This window comes from Amphiura filiformis, chromosome 5 (genome assembly GCF_039555335.1).
Source record: "Amphiura filiformis chromosome 5, Afil_fr2py, whole genome shotgun sequence".
Classification (NCBI taxonomy): Eukaryota; Metazoa; Echinodermata; class Ophiuroidea; order Amphilepidida; family Amphiuridae; genus Amphiura; species Amphiura filiformis.
This window is the reverse complement of record NC_092632.1, coordinates 50,596,965-50,622,579: the sequence shown is the minus strand read 5'-3', so window position 1 is coordinate 50,622,579 and position 25,615 is coordinate 50,596,965. Positions and strand designations below refer to the sequence as shown.

The 25,615-nt window shown below is 35.8% G+C and overlaps 1 protein-coding gene across 1 annotated transcript; it reads right to left on the bottom strand.

Moving 5' to 3' along the window:
* Positions 1-7,958: 7,958 nt before the first annotated feature.
* On the bottom strand, positions 7,959-23,576 carry LOC140153316 (organic cation transporter protein-like). Its single transcript, XM_072176042.1, has 10 exons — positions 23,226-23,576; positions 22,185-22,415; positions 21,537-21,733; positions 19,771-19,903; positions 13,315-13,508; positions 12,950-13,084; positions 12,313-12,398; positions 11,649-11,769; positions 10,617-10,689; positions 7,959-8,598 (listed from the first exon to the last, which is right to left on the bottom strand). Exons 1-10 carry the CDS (start codon positions 23,574-23,576, stop codon positions 8,416-8,418), a joined length of 1,704 nt encoding a protein of 567 aa, XP_072032143.1. The 3' UTR covers positions 7,959-8,415.
* Positions 23,577-25,615: the final 2,039 nt, after the last annotated feature.

Here is a 25,615-nt window from a genome sequence, read left to right as displayed (position 1 = left end):
CACAGTTGGAGTCCTTGCGAAACCTCTGAATATCAAAGTACATTTTAAGATATCTCTGTTGCCTTCAAAGAGAAGTATACCAATAGTGTACATATCCATACATACATGTATTGATGGTTGGCCTTTGATGGATAAGTATACCAATACTACACATATCCATACATACATGTATTGATGGTTGGCCTTTGATGGATAAGTATACCAATACTACACATATCCATACATACATGTATTGATGGTTGGCCTTTGATGGATAAGTATACCAATACTACACATATCCATACATACATGTATTGATGGTTGGCCTTTGATGGATAAGTATACCAATACTACACATATCCATACATACATGTATTGATGGTTGGCCTTTGATGGAGAAGTATACCAATACTACACATATCCATATATACATGTATTGATGGATAACATGTGGTGGTATTACCAGAGGTATGCATCTGTAATTATTGGCAGTAGATTATGTTGTATATATCAGCAAAATTTTGTTGTGGGTTATCCGAGAAATAGCCATGCTGGGAATGTTGATCACTTGAATCTGTAGTGTATTAAAGGAAGACTTCTTCAATTGTAGTATTTCATGTGAGTGAAATAAAATGTTATTATAATTCATGATTGAAATCAAAACAAATATGTGACATGATCAAGGGGAATGAGTCACATGTCGGCCCTGGTCGAAAATGAGTTCTACACATGTTTCTAAAAAGGACATTTAGAGCTTTCAGAAACTGAAAACCCCATGTTGATACGGCTTTCCTTTGTGAAGTTACGTCAATTTATCAATCACTGAAAACAACATAAAACAAAAGAATTTTACACTTTCTTTGCCAATATCTCAAAATCTATATTAGCGACATCCGACTCATTTCCCTTGATCGTGTCACATATGATGAATGTTCATCTTGTTATAGAGACAGTGGTGGCTGGAGCTCTAGCCCCCTCTTGATATTGGGTCATTCTAGTTGAAATACATACACCTCTTATTGAAGGCATTACCTTAATCTTCCACACAGGGAGTGTGAATTTCAAATGGGATTACCTGAATGGGTGACTCCATTTGAAATCTACATCCCCTGTGTGGGAGATTAAGGTCTTTTCTTCTGTAGAGGGGGTATATATTTTAAACAGAATAGGCCATGAGGATATGACACAAGATACAAATAGCAAAGTCGTGTATAGGAATTAATCAACGAAGTACAAAACAGGCCATTAGAGAAATTGTTAGAAAAGGCATCTACTGATGAAGATATATAATTGCTACAGACATGCTACAAATCTGAAATAATCAATTTGTACTTTACTTTAATAATTATAGCTCAAAACATGTCCTGTAGAATGTTTTGTTACAAGAACAAAATGATGAACTAAATTTTTAAAAAGTAAACTTTATTCATGACTTTGTATTATGAGAACATGATTTTGAATATTTTCAAGTTTTCCCCTTTCTTTCTCTTGGCATTTTCAGTCAAGTATACACTGGTCTTCCAAATAACAATGAATTCAGTATGTTGAACATGTTTTAAAACTAATAGCCAGATGTTAGCAGCTTGTTAATAGGTTTTAGATGCATTATGTATAAAATATTTATAACAAAGTGGCTTATAATTTGTAAATGTAAGTCCTAGTCAAGTATATATTGGTAAATACCAACACACTTATTTCAAGTGAAATAACTGGTTGAATCATGGAGGTTAGACTAATAGAGTCACAACTCTGCCATGTTTGTGTACACGCAAGGATGGCAAAATAGTGTCTCCAGATTTTGTTTGAAGCAAAGAGGTTACACCCAAAGAGAACTAACTCTCCCATATTTGTGTTACTCATGGAAGATAAAATAGTGTCTCCAGATTTTGTTTGAAACAAAAAAGTTAGACCCAAAAAGAGAACTAATTCTGCCATGTTTGTGTGTCACTCATGGAGGATAAAATAGTATACCTCAGGATTGTTTTGCCATGCAACTAACAAACTTTTTAGTGTGTATATATTTGCAATGTACATGTTTATGCTGTACCTGATTACACACACTAAGTGCTACATGTACAAACTGTAGATATATATGATAAAGATTTGGGCATTTTGATTTGATTAAAAACTGGCTGGCCAAATCATTGATTATACATGATGCACAATATAAAAGCTTGACATCAAAACGAGATTAACCGAGTGAACACACACTAAGTGCTACATGTACAAACTGTAGATATATATGATAAAGATTTGGGCATTTTGATTTGATTAAAAACTGGCTGGCCAAATCATTGATTATACATGATGCACAATATAAAAGCTTGACATCAAAACGAGATTAACCAAGTGTACAATGTGTAGAGACAGGTGCAGTTGTCTGCAGTTGTCACATGTTAGTCTGCTAAAATCTCTGCTTTATAGCGATGGATTTTGCCTTTGGCGATGTCACCGATACCTTTATTTTCTAGCAGCCTATTCTAGTCTAGACTCTTTGGGTTGAATGAAAACTTGTGGTAAATTATGTCGCAATAACTGTGAAAATGTAATTTTTCCATGACTCAATGATCAGTTACAGTTTAAGCTAGACCATTTGACAGTGCTTGACAATACATCTAAGTAATGGTGTTATGTGTCAATCTCTTCTAAAATGTGAATAGCTCTTTAAATGAAAATTTAAAAAAAAAAAATGACGGGATTGTTCTACTAAACTATAGGCATGTATTAACTAGTGCACATGTCTTGTTATCAAGAAGAAAAAACAGAGTTCATGTGTAAGTTAATATTTTCTTGGAAGAAAAGCTTGTCAGTTGCAGGTGGGGGAACACAGGATGGTGTTTTTGTAGTCATCAGTTATGCATGTTCCCCCCAACAGGGTATTACTATGGGTCAGTTGAATATGAGATATTGAAGAACCAATCGAGTAGTTTACAGACTACATGTAGATACACAGAATTATATGACAAAAACTTACACAGATAGGCTCAAGTTCCTTTTTTTAGTTACTAGACAAAAAGGTACTATTCTTATTTATTTTGTTTTGAATCAACTCAGAACTGGATTTGTTCTTTGAATTCTTTAAAAAGCATTAAATTCTTTATATATGCTGGTGCTACTTTTTGGTTTTTTTTTAAAGATGAGTTTCATCAGTATTTAAGTTATAGTTTAAATTGAATATTAAGTTAGCATGTCAATTTTAATTTCTTTAATTTTGTGTAAATTGCCAATCAAGTGCACAGCAATATACAACATTTGGTACTTTTATGTTGACAGTGTATTCTGTCACTCTCTGCACTGTTAAGTGTCCACAAGTTTCAAATGAGTGCATTGATTTGTGTGTTATAGGGCATTGTTTCATACTGTATATAGTTTTAAAAAAGTTATCTGATATTAGGAGAAACATGATTATGATATAAAATTATATCTGATGGCTGCACATGCACACTTTGAGGGTAAGTTTTTCCCATACAGCGCTATTTGGGTGTTATTCAGGTGGTTCTCTATGTAAACTAACAAGATCGCATCGCATGCTAGAAGAAAACCAGGAACAATTCCTGGTGCTGTAACTTTATCATCTAGCACATAGCGCTGTCCACGGAAAACTGAACCTCGATAGTGTGCACAACTTTTGTATGTATATGTATATGTCGACTGCTCAATGCCAGAAGTGGGTAAGTGCAATAGCTGCCCTGTGAACATTTGGCAATTTACACATAGTATATTGTACTCATCTACACATGGCCGCTATTGCACTTACCCACTTGTGGCACTGAGCAGTCGACATATACATATACATACAAAAGTTTCTTAGGACGCAATTCGCCAAAGCAACATGTGCATGCATAATATTTATTGAACGCTGACATTGTCAAAGATGTGCACTGTCCAGGGCTGGCTTTTGTAATAAACTAGAGATGAACATGGGCATAGGGATGTAATGTAACAAATTGTTCATGCTTTCAATGGATGTGATAATTTGAGAAATAATAATCATGAATAGTCTGAATTTTACTCTTCTTGTATTTCAAAACATAATCGTTAACACCGAGCATTGCTGTTGATTGAATGGACTTAGCTTTGATGAGCTGAATGCAACAATACAGCAAAACCAACCGCACTACGCATGTATTGGTATAATTCCTTTAACTTTATCAAGCAATGACTAGTTTACAACCGGCAAGACCTTGTACTAACACAATGCATGGAAAATCTTCTTATAAGAAATGTGAAATTCAGACTATTTGTGGTTTGAACTTGTCTCCATTTGAAAAATCATGGTCGCCCAGTTCTGTGTATAATTGAAGATCATAGTTCTAAAAAGGGGTTTAGTCACATTGAGTGCATTTTGAGGTAAATGGCAAAGAAGTTTCAAAGCAAGGTGGTTTTGGCCATGCAACTTCAATGTTCCACCATATTATTTCACTATGGAACTTGCACAGAGTGTAGGTAACCCCCTTGGAGCAGAAACTGACACTAGCTCCATTTTGATGATTTTGTGACTTAACTCCCTTTTAGAACTTATATCTTCAATTTTGATTATCTTGGGTGTTTTTCAGTTCATGTACCTTTTTGAGATGGTAGTGTGAATATTGGGATCAAATCACATCTCAAACTTGTAATCTAACCTTTGTAAATACATTGTATATGTTTATTTTATTGTTTATAAATTTATGAAAGAGGATTTTTTGTATGAATGCTGCCAAAATTAACCTTAATAGTTGGTAGACTTTTAAACATAGCTTTAATATAAAATAAACAAAATGTAGATTTGAGAGATTTAATTTCCACAGAATCTGGCTTCTAAAAATGTGAACAAATCTCATTGTCTAAAAAGCTAAACCAAGAATTCATAGGGGTACTGTAAGTTATTCATTAGCCTAATGTGTAACTATTAAAAATTCAAAAATGTTAAGAATTGTAAATTTTCATGGCCATATTTGGAATATGGAAAAAAAATTGAAAAATTGTATTAAAACAAGTATAAATAAGCCTAGTATTGGTTCAGTGGTTCTTAGGATAGCTCTTGATATTTTGAAAAAACATGGATTTTTTTATGGTGAAGATGACCAGCATAAGAGCATTAAGCATGCATTACTTCTGTGTGGTAAAAGGGTTATACATTAATTTCTCCCAGTTGTTTTGGGGAAAACAAAGTATGTTTATTTTAATGGCCCCATCAGAAGTATACTGTAACCAACTTCAAAATCAGAAGATCCTTGTAATTAAACACATTATTCAACATTTATAAGAATTTCAAAGTTTTAGGGGCCTGAGCTTGAAAAGAACATTGAAAACAAATTAATAAAAATACAGAGTTAGGTTTTTATTTTCAAGTGATTTTCTCATTCCAAGTAAACTTAAAATGCTGCAAAAACCATCACTTTCACATTCCCTTTTTGGACTTTGCCACGTTTTCTTAAGAAAATCGGACCATGTGTGCAAGAAAGGATTTTCTTGGGGTTTGGATGGGGTACACGATTGGTCTTCTTCACTTTAATATTAGGCTATTGAAATACATACACTCCCTGTGAAAGATGTGACCTTAATTTACCACACAGGGGGTGTAGATTTTCAAATGGAGTCATCAATTTAAGTAACCCTATTTGAAATACACTCCGGCTGTGGAAAATTAAGGCCATATCTTCCATAGGTGGTGTATGGAACTGGAATAGTGCATTATGCCAAAACTGTGGAAATTGTATCTTTGAAATAAACTGTGATTTGTAGTTGTATTTAGAAAAAGTATACATTCTTTATTACAGCGATTGAACAGATGCAAATTGTATGTTTTGAACCCAGCCTTTTATTTGTTGTATACAGGTACATTTATTTTATATCAGTGAGCTCGGAAGCTCTCTTTGTACAACACACTCGGGATTGGGCTCAGTGAACTTATGAGAAATTACTGAAATTATGGATATATCCAATCACTTGATAAACCAGATTCTGCATTGGCAAGCATGAATTGCTGATCATAGTAATTATTTAAACTCTTGTTGTGACAGAGAGACAAGTATGAAGCTGGTCATATCAAAAATTTGTTGCTTGGAACATCCTATAAATTGTAATTTCCTTCCTGAAGTTGGTGATGTGAATATGCGTTGCAGTGTTTGGTATTCAATTTAAAATGCTGATGCAATCATACAACAAGGGTTCATAACCAGTGAATAGAGACTGTGACATAAGTGGGGTCATGCAGGGGTGGATCCAGTCAAGGGTGGATGCAGAGGCAAAAATTGGCATGATTTTTCTTGATTTTAGCTTAATTTTCTATGTTTTGGGGAATTTTAGCAGGGGGCATGCACCCAATTTTCTGCCATGCGAATTCGCCCCTGTCATGAGCTCAAAGTTAAACATATGATTTGTTACACACATTTTGAAAGGTTTGAACCCCTGGTCTAAAATGTATACATCTATAGTGTGTATATGTTGTAAAAGGTCAAATTAGACTAGTTTGTAGCATCAACTTTTCTGCATCACAATCGGGAGGTAATCATAATGGTACTTTTTCATTACTTATGATGTGTACACATTTTATGCTCAAAGAGTGTACGTATTATTAACCTTGTTATACAGAACATAAACGGTGAGAGAAATGTTTATTAAATCTTGCCCAAAAATTCAGATTATTATGGATTGTTGTATTTCATTCTGTTGTGATGGTGTCTTAGAACTTCAGCATATTATGTTTGTTTGTTTGTTTGTTTATTTCTTTACCCTGGGTTCATATTGAGAGGGAAATTAAAGTATCCCTCTGATTTTCCATAAGGCTTAAAAAAGTAATTGACTTCCCCTTTAGGTGCAACACTTGGGTCGGTTGATTTTTTTTAAAATTTCCGCAAAATACAACATGACGTGTAATGCTGCAACTCTTTATAACGTTGCGGTGGTGGTATTTTTCATTCAATGCTTTAGATACTCAGATCATCTTTTTCAGAAATTTGTTGTGATTACTAATATCTTTTCAAAAAATAAAATAGAGCATGTTTTCAACATAGTCACAGGGTTTATATGAAAAGCAAACGCAGAAATCGAGTCAGAATTTGTTTATACACAGTTAAACATAAATAAAACAAATATTTTGAAATTATAAACCAAAATATCAAAATCTGACATTAAAAAAAGGCAAGGCGACTCTGTTTTTTTTCCAGATTTTTGGGTCGGTCGATAAGGGCAAGTCAACGTTTTAAAAAAGTCTAATGGCCCAGTAAAACAAATATGTATGTGTTGGTTGGTGTATAGCACTCACACATTCTTGAGAAAGTCTTATTTTCCTGTCACGTAATGAAGTGATTGCTTAAATTATGCACCAGGTTATTTTGATAAAGCAGTATAAATTATAGCCCTTTCTGTATGTAATGTGTTCTTGTCAACAAGAGCACATAAGGCCCATGCTAAGGTGCTAAATTTTGGCCTATGGGGGAAAATAATTGTTTTGATTCAACATGGTGGATTCTCTATAGCATTTGCCCATTTCAGAAATGTCTGAAAACCTTTGTAATTGAAAACCAGAATATGTTACACTGATGCACACATCGTTACTACATCATTACTGCGCAGTGTCATTGTGCACATTGATTGCAGAGGATTCTGGGAATTCCTCTGGGCTTTTTTACGTCCCTAATCTTCATTTTTTAATTCATTGGGATTAATAACTCAAGATTTACTTGTTATTGTGAACACATTTTGTTCCATCCAATCGTGCCACCATTCTCAAATCTTCCAGGGGGAGTAGGGAATAAAAGGGCTTTGGCTTGTAATTAGAAAATACTTCAGACCACATAATGATAATCAACTTCCATTAATCTAAAGTGTCATGCCAGAATGTTGCTTGTAGCTCACTAAATATCCAGTTGATGACATTACACCAGACTCATCAGTGCAATTCTTATTCATCATGTATGTATGTACACCAGGCACAAAAAGAAACTCGTCAGTTATATTCATCCTTGCTGTTCAATAACATGCTAATTTTGGATTATTCTGAAATATACATGTTGTTAATTGGACTTTGCTTTCTCATTTGACACCCTGTTCGTGAAAAACGAACAAGAATTGACCAAGATATGCGCCTCCAAAGCCTCAAACCCCAAAAAGAAAAGTTGCATTTTCAACGGTTTTCAATGGGAACGCATCGTTGTATTGCACTCAAGCACCATGGGCCAATCAATAAAGCACACAGTGTAACAGGCACAATTGAATAGTTAAAATTGCAACTTTTCATTTTGGGGTTTGAGAGTTTGAGGCGCATATCTTGGTCAATTTTTGCTCAATGTTCACGAACAGGGTGTCAAATGAGAAAGAAAAGTCCAATTAACAAAATATATATTTCAGAATAATCCAAAATTATCAAGTTATTGAACAGCAAGGATGAATATAACTGACGAGTTTCTTTTTGTGCCTGGTGTAGTGCAGTTCAAATTGATGATGTGATGTTCATGATGCAGTTTTGGTGCTATTGCACTCATCACGGTAACCAACGTTCGCCATTGTTTCAGCATCTTCAATGGTCTGAGGTTGTCTTCTGTTCAATGTTTCTGGCAATACTAATACCAGTATCCCCGCTGCAGCCGACAACACACCAAATATTATCATCGGAGCTTGTATGTAGAAGTTACCCTGCAATTATAATATAAGAATAGTGGTTAAGAGATGTATTTTCTTCATATCAAATAAACTTAATATTTTCTGGACAATTCATTAGCATATAATATTATTTGCTCAATTGATCCAGATGTTAAGATTTGATCAAAAACCCGAGTGTTCAACAACGATGCACACCATAAAGGGCCTACCAGTTTTCCCATTTTCATGATCGAGTGTAAACATAATATGTTATAGTGGAGGTGTGTTGCAAATATTCAACAACTTAACAGCATTCCTGTAAGAGAATGCCTTTTATATATAAATATTAGATTTATGTGTTGTTTAAAGAGAATCTGTTCTTGAGCTCATGAGCAAATGACATCCTTCCCCCCATCATTGTGATAGCATTACATGGATATGTGCTATCATCAGTAGATAACATCACATGAATGTTGTATCTTCAGCAGCTAGCATTGCATGCATATGTGCTATCATCAGTAGATAGTATTGTACATTGTATGAATATGCATTATCATTAGTATAGCATTACATTAATATGTGCTATCTTCAGTAGATAGCATTACATTAATATGTGCTATCTTCAGTAGATAGCATTACATGGATATGTGCTATCTTCAGGCATTAGATGGCTATGTGCTATCAATAGATAGCATTGCATGAATGTGCTTTCTTCAGTGTATAGCATTGCATTCATATGTGATATCATCAGTAGATAGCATTGCATACATATGTGCTATCATTGGTAGATAGCATTGCCTACATATGTGCTATCATCAGTAGATAGCATTACATGCATATGTGCTATCATCAGTAGATAGCATTATATGGATATGTGCAATATGTGCCATCTTCAGTAGATAGCATTGCATGGATATGTGCTATCAACAGTTATAGCATTGCATTTATATGTGCTATCTTCAGTAGATAGCATTGTTTGCATATGTGCTATCATCAGTAGATAGCATTGCATGGATAAAATATGTGCTATCTGATTTGTGCTATCTTCAGTAGATAGCATTGTTTGAATATGATGTTTTGTAATGCTATCTTCAGTAGATAGCATTTTTTGGATATATGTTATGTTATGCTTTCTTCAGTAGATAGCATTGTTTGGATATATGTTATGTTATGCTTTCTTCAGTAGATAGCATTGTATGGATAAAATATGTGCTATCTGATTTGTGCTATCTTCAGTAGATACCATTGTTTGAATATGATGTTTTGTCATAGCATTGTTTGGATATATGTTATGTTATGTTTTCTTCAGTAGATAGCATTGTATGGTTTGTGATATCTTCAGTAGATAGCATTGCATGGATATGTTTTATCTTCAGTTCTTCAGTATAGCATTGCATGGATACCGGATATGTGCTTTTTTCAGTAGATAGCATTGCATGGGAAATATCTTCAATAGATAGAATTTGCGATATCTTCAGTAGATAGCATATTTTGGATATATGTTATGTCATGCTTTCTTCAGTTGGTAGCATTGTATAGTTTGTGATATCTTCAGTAGATGGCATTGTATCAATATCATGTGCTATCATCAGTAGATAGCATTGCATGAATATGTGCTGTCTGCAGATAGCATTGCAATAACATGATTAATAATATATACACTATCAGTATAATTGCCAGAGTATGTGCTATCTGTAGTTGGTAGCATTGCACGCATATTATGTGCTATCTCATGGCATTGTATGCACGACATACTATCATCAGTAGATAGTATATTATCAGTAAGTAGCATTGTATAAATGTGGGCTATATTTTGTGTACTATCTATAATGATAGGTGCATGATCTGTGCAAAGATGTCTTCTAAAGGTAACATTATACCAATGCAATGCTACCTACTGACGATAACATAATTATATCCATGTAATACAATTTGTTTGTTTGCTTGCTTATTTAATTTTGTGTGGAGTTTGTTTTGTATTGTTTTTGCATTTAGGGAGTGTGATAATGGATCATATTAAAAGCAAATCAGTAAAAACAAACGACTTAATTTGAATGTGAGATATAACATACCAGGTACATGATAAAAGGAGCTGCAATTCCTCCGACTCGAGATGAAAATGATGACATACCAACTCCAAGATTCCTGTACGGTGGTTAAGAAAAAGTATTCAATGGATCAGCAACTGAACGTATAATGTGTGATCTGTAGACATTGGCATATATATTTGGGCACACGTAGACTATGCCATAGTCGAATTCTATTAAAAATATGTTATTATTAGTACATGATGAACCCATTTCGTTGAACTCAAAATTATACTGATGTTTATTAAAATTAAAGTATTCAATAGTAAAATGGTCATAAAGAGTTAAAAATATCAGATGATTAGTGACAATAAAAGTAATTGAATGCATTATCTTGCATAATTATAATGGCTCACTTTAATACTGAACAATTCTGATTTTGGAATCTACCAGTTTATTGATAGCGAACCCCACTTGGGAAGCTAACAAACAGAGGGGGTGCGGTGACTGAAAAGATCAGATACAGATGTGAAAATCTATCAGTTACACACAAATCAATATAAATCAGAGTTTTATGCTTAAATGTAATAGCCAGAGTATGCAAAATGGGCAAGTGGACTACGGAGAAATCTAGGGTACACGGTGTCATATAAATGATATAACCAGAAGGACATTAAAAAACTGTTTCGTTTGGAAACCTTCCGATGCCTTGCGAGATTTCGGAAGATATACTTCTTTTGTGTAGTATAAATTAAACGGTGAAATCAAAATTACTGGAGAAAAGATGTCTTTCAGTGACTGTCAAGAACTTACTGGTCGTTACCCCGTCAGCGATATTTAAATTTAATTAGGTAAATTACTTATTATATAAACATCACAGATAAGTTGTGATCAGTTGTTGTTAAAGGGAAAACGTAGCTTGCGCGAATTTGCATTTGAAGTAATTGGGAGTGTTTTCGAGACGTTCATAGGTTGGATTAGCTCATTGAATCCTCAACATTGTTACATTACGACAGAAAAGAAAACCTTCTTATATTTAAAGTAGTCTGGCAATTATTGGTCGCGATAGAAACTTACCTTATTACAGTAGGAAACAGCTCACTTGCATAAAGGAAAACAATCGCATATGATCCTGCGATTCCAAATTTGCCTAACATTGCGGTTGTTACAATTAGTGGAGTCAAATCAACACCGCTATCTGAAGTATAAAAAAACACAAATACATCGTGTATCTCAACAAATGTTACTATCCAACAATATCAGAGGCCAGTTTTAAAACAAACGCCAATATCAGTAGAAAGCCGCGGAATAATTCCTCAACACACTGACTTTATCCCATCACATTTGAGTATCTAAATACAAAGATATGCGATTTACATGAAGTAGAGAAATCCTAGTTGGTCCATTTTACTATTTAGCGCGTGGTGTGGTTAATCTCTTGAACATATAAAACGGCTGATATAGAATTGGACCAGGTAAATTTTGGAATGCCCCAGTAACTGGCCGTCATTTGAAAAAATCCTGAATTGGCCCCGACATCAAGCTACACATATTTTGGATATATCTTTTCTTCTATAGTCAAAAAATATAATATAAAATTGTAACATTTTACACCTGTATACGATGTACCTGTACAACCTACAACATAATTAAATTAGGTTTCAGACATTAAATAAAACAGCAACAACAAATAAACTATATACAAGCAAACAAAAACTAAAACATTGGTTAATATACTAACCAGTAGATTCGGGAATAAATGCAGCGACTATACAAGCAACACCACCAAAGACATGAAAAATGCAAAGAGGTCCACGCCGACCAAAGCTGGTATAAAGAATAAGTAAAGATGATAGCTTGAAATTGAGTGGCCCGGTATAAAAACGGCCCATGGCACATTTTTGTCATTTTGCTAAAGTGTGTGACTGACACATCTTAGATTCATAGGGAAATATATATGAAAGGGGTGTTTTCTTTTACTTCTAGCAATAAAAGGGGACTGTTTACAGCTTTGTAACTTCTGTGGTAGATAAACAGAGGGCAGAAGAGCACTTTCACCTGAAAATCTCAATTTTCACAAAAATGTGCCATGGGCCGTTTTTATACTGGGCCACTCAATTGAGATAATATTACAAACAAATGCTTCTTCAAAACTGAGATCATTATTTCAAAATGCATTTGAATAATATTTGTGACATCATTTGGTTATGTTCGATTATGAAATGATGATCTTTTTAAAATAAAATATCAGTTTGGAAAATATTTGGTAAATTTGAGTGAAAATATTAACTATTAGGGCATAATGCGATCAAACTAACAACGTTTTATACGGATGGTGATATGATCAAACCACTACTTCAATGTTAGCATAATCATACCGTGTTACGACAATTGTGGAAACGATGTAAGCTGGTATTTCAACAGCACCACTAAGGAAGAAATTCAGATAAGGATCTCCAGCAAGGCTACCAGTGTTCAGAGACAGTCCGTAATAAACTAGAGCATTAACAAACCTGAAAAATCAGCAATTGCATTTAGGAAAATTAAAAGCATACAAAATATATTTTATATTTTAAAGACAATTGTTATGAATGATGATGTCTTTTATATTGCCACCTTGTGTTATTAAACCAATTTATTTCGCAATAGGTGTATGTAATTTATATTAAACAAGGTGAATCGTGGAACGTGATAATTAGCTGCTAGAATATTATCTGAAAGAAACATTTTATTTTCCACTTACCAAGTAAATATCATGACCAATGATACTCTTCTCAAATGTGTTGTTCTGAATAAGTGTTTAATGTTGTATGCTTTTTCTTCATAAGTATTTGGTTGTGATATATCTTGGTTTGCTTTCGCGTGATCATTTACTTCAGTTAACTGGTAGTCATCGGTAGACCCTTCAAACGATGCTTTGGTAAAACGTGCTTCATCCTATATAGAGTATTTGAATTTATGAAAATACTGGTTGTTAACTTATTATCATAGGGACAGAGGAAACAGTTATAACAATGCAATGACAAATTCAAGAGAATTCAAACCAATATGTTCGGTCCCCTCCTTGATCAAAAGCAGAGACAACGAAGAAACAATGAAAGCACCGGAAAGGATGTAAAATAAGATAGAGAAAGATGTCGATTTACACCGGGAAAGTTTAATTTTTCTAGGTATTAAGAGCATTAGTAGTTCAAGTTCAAGTTCAAGTAGGATACTTCTCAACGCCTTATTAGGGCCAAGCGAGAAGGACACTGGTAGTATTGTTTTAATTTCTAAAATTAACATATATATTTAGCTTTCTTATAAATTTTAGATTTTAGAAATTGGACGTTTCTAATAGAAGTTACAGGATATTGCGTCAAAATGGTGAATTCCAAGTTTTGAAAACCTGTAAAAATTACTATGCCATACGCGATCCATATACGAGGTGTGCCGTTGACAGGAAAGTTAACATTACTAGGGGAAGGTGGGGCATAACGGAACACTTAACTTTGAGGATGCTCTGTGACGTCACCATAAGTAATATGACTGTAAAAATTATATATTCAGTTGAAGTTTGTATTTACCTTTAATATACCATTAACCAATATAACTTGAATCTTACAATTTTTATAAAAATGAAGAAATATTTTCAACAAAAAAAATCCGTTTTGCCCCACTATCGGGGCAAAACGGAACCCCCCTATGGGGCAAAACGGCACCCTGGGTGCAAACTTATATTAGTTGTTCCATCGGTAGGCCCTAGTCCTAGTTATATGTATAGGCCTATATTCAGTTACAATATTAAGTGGGCCTACCATCTCTGTGGAGTGAGTGGTTAACTTCTTATAGGCCTAGTAGGCTTATAATATGTATGACCAATATTTGATTAGAAAGAAATATTCAGTAGGCCTACCATCTCTGTGGAGTAAGTGGTTAACTTTTAATCATTAATTCTATCTGTAGGTCTAGTTATATGTCTATGTTTCAGCGAAGTGTTTACCATGTTCGAGTAGGCCACTAGATAACGCCTACATTTCCTTGAGTGAAGACAAGTTATGTCCAATTGGGGCAAAACGGAACCCATCTGTGGGACAAAACGCCCGGGGCAAAACGGAACCCTGTTCCGTTATGCCCCGCACCCAGGGTTCCGTTTTGCCCCATACCCGATTTTTTAGAAATTGGTTGCATGCATAATACATCGTAGCATATAGGCCATGCACTTAATACAGCTCATGGCTAGTACCTTCGTGTTTACAATAGGCCTATACACAATTATTTGGGAATCCGATATTAATGAAGTAAAATTTCAGCGCATTAAACATCTACATATCTTACACCAGACGGGTAGTAATTTTTGACTCGATCTTGCTCGAATGTCAGTGGATTGTTTCAGATAAAATTTTTTTTTTTTTTCTTGTAGCCATACTTGTGTTCCTTAATATAATTTGCATAGACGGCAGTATTGCCAAGGCCTATTTTTCCAGGTGGTTCCGTTTTGCCCCGGGGGTCCGTTATGCCCCACCTTCCCCACTGGATGATTTGTGCGTTCTCTTTGCACGCGGTTTATTTCATGGATCGCATACGTGTGGTTTATGATTTATTTATGGATTTACTTTAGGATCCAATCCTTCAATAAATAAAATTAATCAATCAACATATCAATAAATCAACCAATCAATTAATTAATCAATCGATCGATCGATCAATCAATCAATCAACGAACAAACTGAGGTTTACCGGTATTTCATGGTTTGCATACGTGTGGTTTATGACTAATTATTTGTGGATTTATTTTAGGATCAAAACAATCAATAGATAAAATCAGTCAATCAACAAACGAATGAAGAAATGCATTAATTAGTTAATTAAGCCTAATTAGACTAATTAATAAATAAAATCTTGAGGTTTTAGGCATAGGCCTATTTCATTTGTTATATTTTGGGCCAACTAATCTTTTGGTCGGAAGTGCATTCGCCAACCCTCAAAACAACTTGCACAATACAAACTTTGAATGATCACTGATTGGATCAACTATAGCTTCGCATGCATGCCATGCCTGACGCACACCTGTGCGCTGCATTCCTCACATTCCACAGTGGAGCAACTTCGGGCAAGTGATTAGGTTTCGTGTTATTACGCGTGAATATAAAGTACCTTAATTACGTAGGAACTAAAAAGACACCTAAGCCATGTGAACTTGCCAAAATCAACGTAAATTGATCATTTTACTCATTTTGCTTTAAAACTATTAATATTAACTATTTTCATCACATCATTTATGTCAAGGCGCGTAGCGATATAAAATACTTAAGCAGTGATGCGGGCTTCACTTGCGCAATATTTTTCACCAAAATATTTTGTTTCGTCTGCTAGCAACATTTTATCGTCATCCTGAAATCGGCTGCCCCGAAGTAGACAGCTATAATAGCCCGGTCGCAGTTTTGAAGCAGTTTTATTGATTCAATCATGGGGATTCAATGACTGAAAAAGTTAACAGCTGTAGAATGCAGAAAATAGAAATGTAAGTAGGCCTTATTTACTTATGTGTACTTTAATTTGGGTTTATAAACAGTGTTATAGTGTTGCAAAAAATCATGGTTTTGTGACTCCGTGTTAACTGAGACAACTTTTTCGATATTTATATTTATTCAGTGACTCAAATTTGAATGATGAGGTTGTACAGTAACTCCACGGTGACTTGACTCGAACTACAAATTAGGCCTAATTAGGCTAATTTTGACCTTTTTTTGGGGGGGAGGGGGGTTATAAACAGTGTTACAGTGTTGTAAAAAAATCACGGTTTTGTGAGTCCGTGTTAAAATGAGACAACTTTTTCGAGTGATATTTATTTTTATTCAGTGACTCAAATTTGAATGATGAGGTTGTAGGCCCCCACGGTGACTTGACTCGAACTACAAATTAGGCCTAATTTTGACCTTTTTGTTGTTGTTGAAACATGGGCCTATCCGGCCTAACATGATAAATGGCTCATCTGCATGAGAAGTTCGACCAGGCTACAGGCCCGTAACCAGGATTTAATTGGGGGAGGGGGTTGATTTGTAAAAAGTGGACTTTTTTCCCAAAATTTTTGGACCTTTTTGGATTAGGGGGCAGATTTTGAAAAAATTGACTTTTTTCCCAAAATTTGGACCCCTTTTGACCAAAAAGGCGGTATAAAAAACCCTTAGATTAAAAACCAATCTAGGATCAATGACAAATATTGATTATTATTTTTAGAGTTGGTAGTTTCATACTTTTTACTTTTATATTCACTAAGACCAATAGGTCTATGTTAGTTAATTTAGGATTATCTGAACCTTCTGTAGGCCTATTCAAATTCAGTATTGTTCTACATTTACACCTACCCATGTAAGTAGGCCGTTAGTAAAGGGTAAAGTTGCCATAAAGGCAATATTTGACTAAGAAAGGCAATGAATAACATAAAAAGCAATATCTGACTTATTCATCGAAATAATAATAATAACAAATATAGATACCGTATAATAAAAGGATGTCATCTTTAAAGGAGTATTTCGTGATCCTAGCATCCTCTTTTTATGACATTTTTCAGTAGGCCTACATATCCACGAAAAAAGCATATTCCCAAAATGTCAGTTGATTCCGATATTGCGTTTGCGAGTTATGCATGATTATGTGTATTTACACTGCACTGCTCCATAGACAATACGTTGTAATCTCGTTCTGGTGCACCAGAACGAAATTCAAATTTCACGATATCTTTGCTAAACGAATTAATCTGCAAGAAATATTTGGTACATAAACCCCGCGCATAAACATTATGTAGCCAGAGGTTTCCAGTGATATAAAAATCTCAACTTTTTTGAGAAAAGTGGGGGGATGAGGCTGTGGATCACGAAATGCCCTTTTAAATTGTGATCATTGATAAAGATATGATTTTTGAAACGTGCGGTAATATTTCCTACTCATGTCTCGCAAGCGACGGCAATTGATCGTCGCGTCATATTGGGCAGCTCGGCATTAGCCCGTTTTCGACCAATAACGCGCCGTTCGTCAGAGGGCAAATCAACTTGGAAGTCCAGTCCAAGGCGGCCGGCCGGATTCTCGCGTGATGCAATGTGCTTTGAAGTTGTGGAAAAAGTTGGGCATGTCGGGTGGGTGGTAAGTTGTTTTGTTAATTTTTATAATATTATTCGTTTATCATAACAATGACAAGTGTAAGCCTACAACTAGAGACCTACACGTTATTTAGACTAAATCTTAATTTGATTTTCTTACAAAACGGATATGGATATATTATATTGAGTAGGCCTATGTGCCTACTAAATATATTCTTTACGTGAGGAAAAAACTGTAAAATGATTAGCACCCACCAGTTTTGATGTTAGTTTAAATGCGTGTTCCTTCCAGATACAATATCAGATCCTCTGGCATGACTACAATTTATAGTTTTTTGGTAGGCCTATTTTATAACAACTTCGGTTATGTTGCATTTGGATGTGGCAGTCTTGTCCATATCACTTGAAACTATATGCCTATATCAATCATTCGGATATAAAGCCTAGTCTTATTGTTAAAAAGTCGGTATTATTGCTAAATTGGTTTTGAAATTCATTTATAATTATAAGATGTATTAAATCTATACTAACTGCATTGGTAATGAGGTGGATTATGATGATATCGGTGTAAATGCATGTGTAGCCTGCCTCGATAAATGTATAGGCCTACTGCCGTGAGATACTGTCGGTTAGAATTTGTTTCCTTAAACTGCTGATATCGGTGTTGATATGAAGTTGCTCTCTCCTCTGTTCTGTGTACCATGTGAACAAATCGGAATTTTTTTATTTGCGAATTACCGTTTAATATAAATTGCTGATCAGCATTACGAATGTAGCACCTGACAAAAAAGGCCGCCAAAAACATCTCTGGCAATCCGTTTTTTGATGGTCTGATAAAACACGTGTAAAATGGGCATAGGCTACCTGTCCTTCTACTATTGTTAAAAGTGAAATAGGGCTAGTGCGCGAATGACGTGTATGACAACTCTTGGCCAATCTCATGATCTATGTCATTGTCACCACGCGTTTACACATACAAAAATTCACTTCTTACATGATAGACGTCTTAGCCGCTGCTCTTGTGCGGCCAGTACAACCCAATCCATCTCTACGCAGACTACGCCCCTGGCATTGCATTGGGATGCGATGGTATGAGGCTGGTGTCTGGCATGAGAATATGCGGTTGAGAGAACACCTACAAACATTGCAAACATGAATACTGGTTTGATGTCCGAAGTTGTCATCAAACAATTAGGAACAACATGAGAGGGTCCAGTCGCAATGAAGCTGCATGAGCTATACTTTGATCTCATTTCTGCTATTTCGTGACTGTGTTTCGTTGGGAAAATCAGCGGACGTACCCTGAACATTAGATACAACATCAACTTTAAAATATCACCAACAAAGCATGTCATTATGCATCTATAGGCCTGCATACAATGAGAAAATGACGAAGAGACAAACGGCTATTCATATACCGTCAGCAGTAGATGGATACCGGTACTTCATCAACACAGATATCAGCAGTAGATAGCAACTTCATCAGCACCTTATCTCGTATAAGCAATATACTGCATACACCCATATATTATATCGTTACACGTGGTACGGGTTTGTTGTTGTAAATGCTGCTGTTGTTGTTGCTGTTGTTGTTGAACTTTTGACTTTTACTTGAACATGTCAGTGATTGTTTTTGTTTACTTCTACAGGCACTTTATTGTTTTGTACTTATGAAACGTATGAGTACTATACTAGGCCTATAAAATAAATGTATTTGAAATTATTTTGATTTTGCAAGATGTGTACCAGCCATCTTGTGCTGAAACCTATTGACCTTGCTTTCCCTCAACATTATAGACCCGCCCCTTAATGTATTGTACACCTGCAGGTGGTGGGCATAGATTTGCTGGGATCCGGATACCCTGGTAAGGGGGAGGGGGTGAACTGGGATAGAGCAGGGCCGGGCCCGGGAATAGATCTTTATAATAGAATCTTTATAAACAATTAAATTTTTTTTTTAAACAACAGGCCATTATTTTGTAAACCAATCTGATGACCCAACTTGACTTTGATGAACCCCATAAAGATAAAAATAAATGGCAAATGACTTCGGCTTCAAATGTTTTTTTTAAAGCTTTCTTGGTAGCACCAAAAGGCTCTTGGCAGCACCTAAAACAGACCTTATTTGTTTCCGTTATGAATCCTCCATCTGGTACAACCACCTTATTGTATCTGGCGATCTTTTGTAAGATTTCCTCTGCCTCTGAAGTACGTCCTCTTGATAACAGCCATCGTGTGGATTCAGGAACTAGCCTGGTATTATTTCGCAAACACGGACAAAAAATGGCAAAGTATACACCGTAGATCAAAGAAAACAACTGTGCATACAATTTCAGATTATTCAAATTTCTTAATCTACTATAAATAAGAGATCAATCATCAATATTACTAGTTCACCCGTTGCTGTGAGAGTAACTGATGGCAATGCTATTTGACCCCTGATGACTTTTTGACACGTTCTCCTCATCTCAAGGATTCTTTCTACCACTTTTAAGCCCAGTTGGGCATACTGACCCCATATGACCTTTGCCCTCGAGTGACCTCGGTTTGATTTTGTTCATGCTCCCGTGATATGGAGAATTACTTTCACCAAGTTTTACCCGAAATCAGGCGAAGTTTAAAATGCAGCCCCTGGATGACATTTGACCTCGGATGACCTCGATTATATTTTTACGTGTTCCCCTCATATCAAGGAGCCCGATCGGACAAAGTTTGAAATTTGAACCCTCCGTAATGACCTTTGGCCTCGGTTGACCTCGCATTTTATTTCGCGCATATATTCCCCTGGTATCAAGGATTCCACCTACCAAGTTTGAGCCCGACCGGACAAAGTTTGAAATTTGAACCCTCCGTGATGACCTTTGACCTCGGTTGACCTCTGATTTTATTTCGCGCATATACTCCCCTGGTATCAAGGATTCCACCACCAAGTTTGAGCCCGATCGGACAAAGTTTGAAATTTGAACCCTCCGTAATGACCTTTGACCTTGGTTGATCTCGCATTTTATTTCGCGCATATATTCCCCTGGTATCAAGGATTCCACCCACCAAGTTTGAGCCCAATCGGACAAAGTTTGAAATTTGAACCCTCCGTAATGACCTTTGACCTCGGCTGACCTCGCATTTTATTTCGCGCATATATTCCCCTGGTATCAAGGATTCCACCTACCAAGTTTGAGCCCGACCGGACAAAGTTTGAAATTTGAACCCTCCGTGATGACCTTTGACCTCGGTTGACCTCTGATTTTATTTCGCGCATATACTCCCCTGGTATCAAGGATTCCACCCACCAAGTTTGAGCCCGATTGGACAAAGTTTGAAATTTGAACCCTCCGTAATGACCTTTGACCTCGGTTGATCTCGCATTTTATTTCGCGCATACATTCCCCTGGTATCAAGGATTCCACCCACCAAGTTTGAGCCCGATCGGACAAAGTTTGAAATTTGAACCCTCCGTAATGACCTTTGACCTCGGTTGACCTCGGATTTTATTTCGCGCATACATTCCCCTCGTATCAAGGATTCCACCCACCAAGTTTGGGCCCGATCGGACAAAGTTTGAAATTTTGACCTTTGACCTTGACCTCCGGTGACCTTCAAAACCACCCGGTCAACATGCTTTTCCCGATACATATCCATATCCGAAATATCGGATCGATGCGTCGAAGCGCGGCGAAACGCATAGCCGGACAACCAGACAGACAGACAGACAGACTTCGCTGGTTATTTTAGTATAGTAGATTTTATACTTGGTTAGAAAAAATAATACCATTTCGTATGGCGTAAACCAGCGGTCTTTAACATCCGCATCCGTAAGGTAACTTCATGTTAAATGAATAATGGATCAGTCACTTCAATTTTGATTAATAGCAATAAGCAGACTTACCACCAGAGTGGAATTGTGAGAAGACTGGGTAACGATATTGCTAGCTGTAAATGTCGCCAATCTCTTAAAAGATATGCTATCCCGGCAAGAGCCATCATACCACTTGCCCAGAAATTAGTCAACATAATACCAGCAAATGCTCGCTTACTTGGTGAAAACATCTCAGTTGCCATCACATATGACGTTATGTCAACACCCTATAAATAAAAGTACTGAATTAGGGCGGTTCCAGGGGGTCCAAGGAAGCCAAGGGGTCTCTGGGACTCGGAGGAAACCAGTGGTGCACGTTTGTGGCGTATTTTCATTACTGGAGTAAACGCTGTTCATGTGCCAACACACAGTACCAGAAGTTGGAAAGCCATATGCAACCACGTGTGTCTTGTGCCGGGGTTTTGTGGGCGGTCGCGGTAGGGCCTATAGATAATAGTAGCTTCAGAGCCATATTGTATCAAACTGATTGGCATGCATTATTTTTGTTTTATGAAATTGTATTTTATCTTTCTATTTTATATCATGATTTTTTGTTAATTTTATGATTTTCCCCTACAAACATATCGGTCAACTGAATACTAAATACAAATGGCCTATGGGTGGAATCTTTTCAAAATGTTCTAACATTTGTCAAATATTGAGTTTGATTGTTCATACCTGTTCAATCATGCCGATTATAAATCTCAGCACCGTAAACGTTGCAAAATGTTGTGTGAAAGCTGCCATAACGCCGACAAATACCTGAGACCAGAGTGATACAAACCATACTATACGTCGCCCAAAACGGTCAGAAAGTTGGCCAAAAAGTAAAGACCCCACCATGACACCGGACATGAAAACGATCTGAGATATTTCAACAAGCCCTGTACGACCACATACAAGGTTCCACTGTAAAGTATAGATAGAAATATGATCCAAAAATGAAAATTCTGCAAAATAATAAATAAAAAACGCGCACGGTATAACTTCTTAAGTACAGTGTGTCATGCAAAAGTGATAGAGAGACCCAGAAAAAAAACCCGGAGGGAATTATTGAAGCCCTCTCATGGAAGAGATTCCTAAATAACTCAAAACATATAGAGTGTGTAGTTAAACTTGATTTTTGTCAAATTATACAATAAACAAAGTCTTGGAGCCTAATTTTGTGTCTTGTTATTCTTTTTGCTCTAATGCTAAGAGAATGGTCAATACTGGTCTTCTAAGCCTTTAATTCGTCCACCTGCTCCACAATTTGTGTCTATGCATGTTACGTTTGTTGATTATAAAGGTAAAGATTGGTTTTGATTACTCGTTGAACCAATAGAACCATAAATAATCACAACAAATGTCGGCAAAAAACAGAAAAATAACTTTCATAAAAATGCATCTTAAAAAGGAAATGTATTGGAAAAAAGTTTGAAACGAAAGTTAACGAAGCCATGCCGTCCTACGTCTTCTGAAAATGACGAATCTGATTTATCATGTTAATTGGGTTTCAAATACCATCGAAAAATATTGTGAATGTACAAACATTTACGTGAGTGCACTTGCTTGACAATGTGGCCAAAGCTTGACCGAGAAGTTTGACAACAAAGTTCAGACCTACTTCAATTAATTGTTACTAGTTGGTTTCTGTTGTTTTTAGATTGTTAGATAAACTGTTTTATTATACTTAGTATTTAATGCAATGATTTTCTTGAAGTTCCAAACAAACCTTACCTCTGTGACAATTGTTGACCCATAGTATGTATCATCATACCACCATCCCTCAGTGCATGGTATCGTCTCATTACTATCTGACGTAAAATTAATATACTGCTTACAGCTAGAATATTCTACTTCATCTTCAAGATACACATTTCCTTGGCGATTTTCAACTACCGGTATGCTGTCGTTAGGCCATCTTCCTGGAGGAAGTTGACAGTGATGATCCGGTGCTGCACCAATAAAACTTATGGCTAACATGTGCCAAACTGATGGTACTTGCCCAGCGGTACATATTAATATGTATATGATAGTTTGGTAGAAACCAAAATCGCCGAGAAGCACCAATGCGTCGTCTAATTCCATTTTCAATCTCAGCAATGTGTTCTAACTTACAAATGACATATGGGCTGTCGTAGTAATAGGTGGAATTAGGAAAATGTTACGAAAAAATTTGTTTGTAGTTGGTGCCAACTGTTGCAAAACCTGATTTTGTAAGTTGTTAATGAGCTCATCTTGTGTAAGATACAACTTCATTGATGATGTCAATCACAGAAGAGCAAACGAACTTTGAACCAGTTCTCTTGCTCAAGATAAGAATAAGATCATTTTTGTCTAACTTCAATAATACTTGAACTACGTTTTTATCATTCACAGATACGTACATGCTTACTGCAAACAACAGCCACGTGGGCACAAGTTTAATGACTTCTTAACCAGACAGTGCATGTGGACTTTGCCTGATTTTGGTTGACAATTGCTTCCAGGGTTTGTGAACTTTTTACGATTTTGAGCTGCTTTGAAATCAGATATGTGAAATTGATGATTATTTAATCTATTCATTTGGATACACTCGGTAATTAAAAAAGAGCTATTCCATTCCATTTTAAACAGTAAATTATGTCTCTATATGTTGTTTTCTGTCCGAGGCTAGACTACTCCGTAGTCCACTTGCCCATTGTCATGATTGTGCATACTCTGGATATTGCATTTAAGCTTAAAATTCCGATTTAATTAATTTGTGCACAATTGATAGATTTTCACAACTGATCCCGGGAACTGATCATCTTTTCAGTCACCGTACTCCCTCTGTATGTTAACTTCCCAAGTGGACTACTGACTTTGGATTGTGGTTAACATTTTTAACATGGGACTCTATGGAGAGTTAGGCCAATTTCTGGCCTAACTAAAATTGGTCATGATGTAATGCATCTTTAAATGAATCTGGCTTGTGATTGGTCGCCCAGATCTCGTTATTGTTTAAATCCTCCCGACACGTACCATTACCATTAACTATACATGGTACACATCTATCTTTGGAATGTGGCGCTTTTGTGCTGCCGCGAAAGTTGGTGGCTGAACGTACGCATCTAGCGCGTATTGTACCACCATGCTTAGTCTTGTGGTTAGATTTGATTGATAAACAAGTATGATTGACGGTGTGTTTTAGAGAACGAAGTCCCTGGGTAAAGTTCTGCTTAAAAGATGAAAGTCCATAGTCGATTTTTAACTCGTAATAAACTGGCAGATTCTAAAATTAGAATTGTTCAGTATTGAAGTGCCATTATAGTTATGCCATTATGATATGTTGCATTCAATAATATAAGCCTCACGTATACTTTACTTTTACTGTCACAAATATAATTATATAAACTTTTTCATAACCATTTTATACTAGTATTTTGATGTAATAATATCATTATAATTTTGAGTTCAATTTAATATACACATATTCAGATATTGTTGTTTTTGTTTTGCTAATTGTTTTTGCGTTTGATTTCTATACAGCAGGAATGTTATCTAAATTTTGAGTTTGCAAAAGTTCGTGTACTGTAAGATGATTCATTTACGCAATTGTGACCCCAACCCCAGATTTCTATTCACTGAAAGTCAAATTATGTTCTATTACTATTGTACTAGTATCACTGGCAATTCAACTCGCTGATAGATGTGTACCCTAGCATACGGCACCTCGAAACCACTTAGTTCGAGCTATCTTCATTAGATAGCAAACATTTACATCAGATTAGGGCCCAAGTCCAAAATCAGCCTTGTTGATCTTACAGGTATGAAGTTGAACAACCATACTATGAAATAAAAAAAAGACTATAAACAATATCAAAAATGTCATTTTATCATACCTTAATTTGACATGCTATGTGCACGTTTTAGGCATAGGTACTTGTTTACATCTACTGTAGATATACATGTATGTATTGATGAAGTAGTACATTGCTAGCTCACATTTAATGTAAATTTGTTTGTTTCTGTATCAAATAATTATGTTTAAAAAAAAATAACCTTGTCCCTTATCCATTTACTATTACTCATAAAAACAGTAATTTTGCAGTAGACAAATATTATTCTATAGAGTGTCCGACCGTAACATTTGCAGCTGTTCCCCC

Bases quoted from the DNA above. Each gene is read 5' to 3' on its own strand.
- LOC140153316 (XM_072176042.1), bottom strand. From the start codon at position 23,576: ATGGAATTAGACGACGCATTGGTGCTTCTCGGCGATTTTGGTTTCTAC. The intron at 19,904-21,536 runs GTAAGTCTGCTT...AAATAATACCAG, and splicing joins CTCACAATTCCACTCTGGTG to GCTAGTTCCTGAATCCACAC. The intron at 13,509-19,770 runs GTCTGTTTTAGG...TACTCTATATAG, and splicing joins TCATAACGGAAACAAATAAG to GATGAAGCACGTTTTACCAA.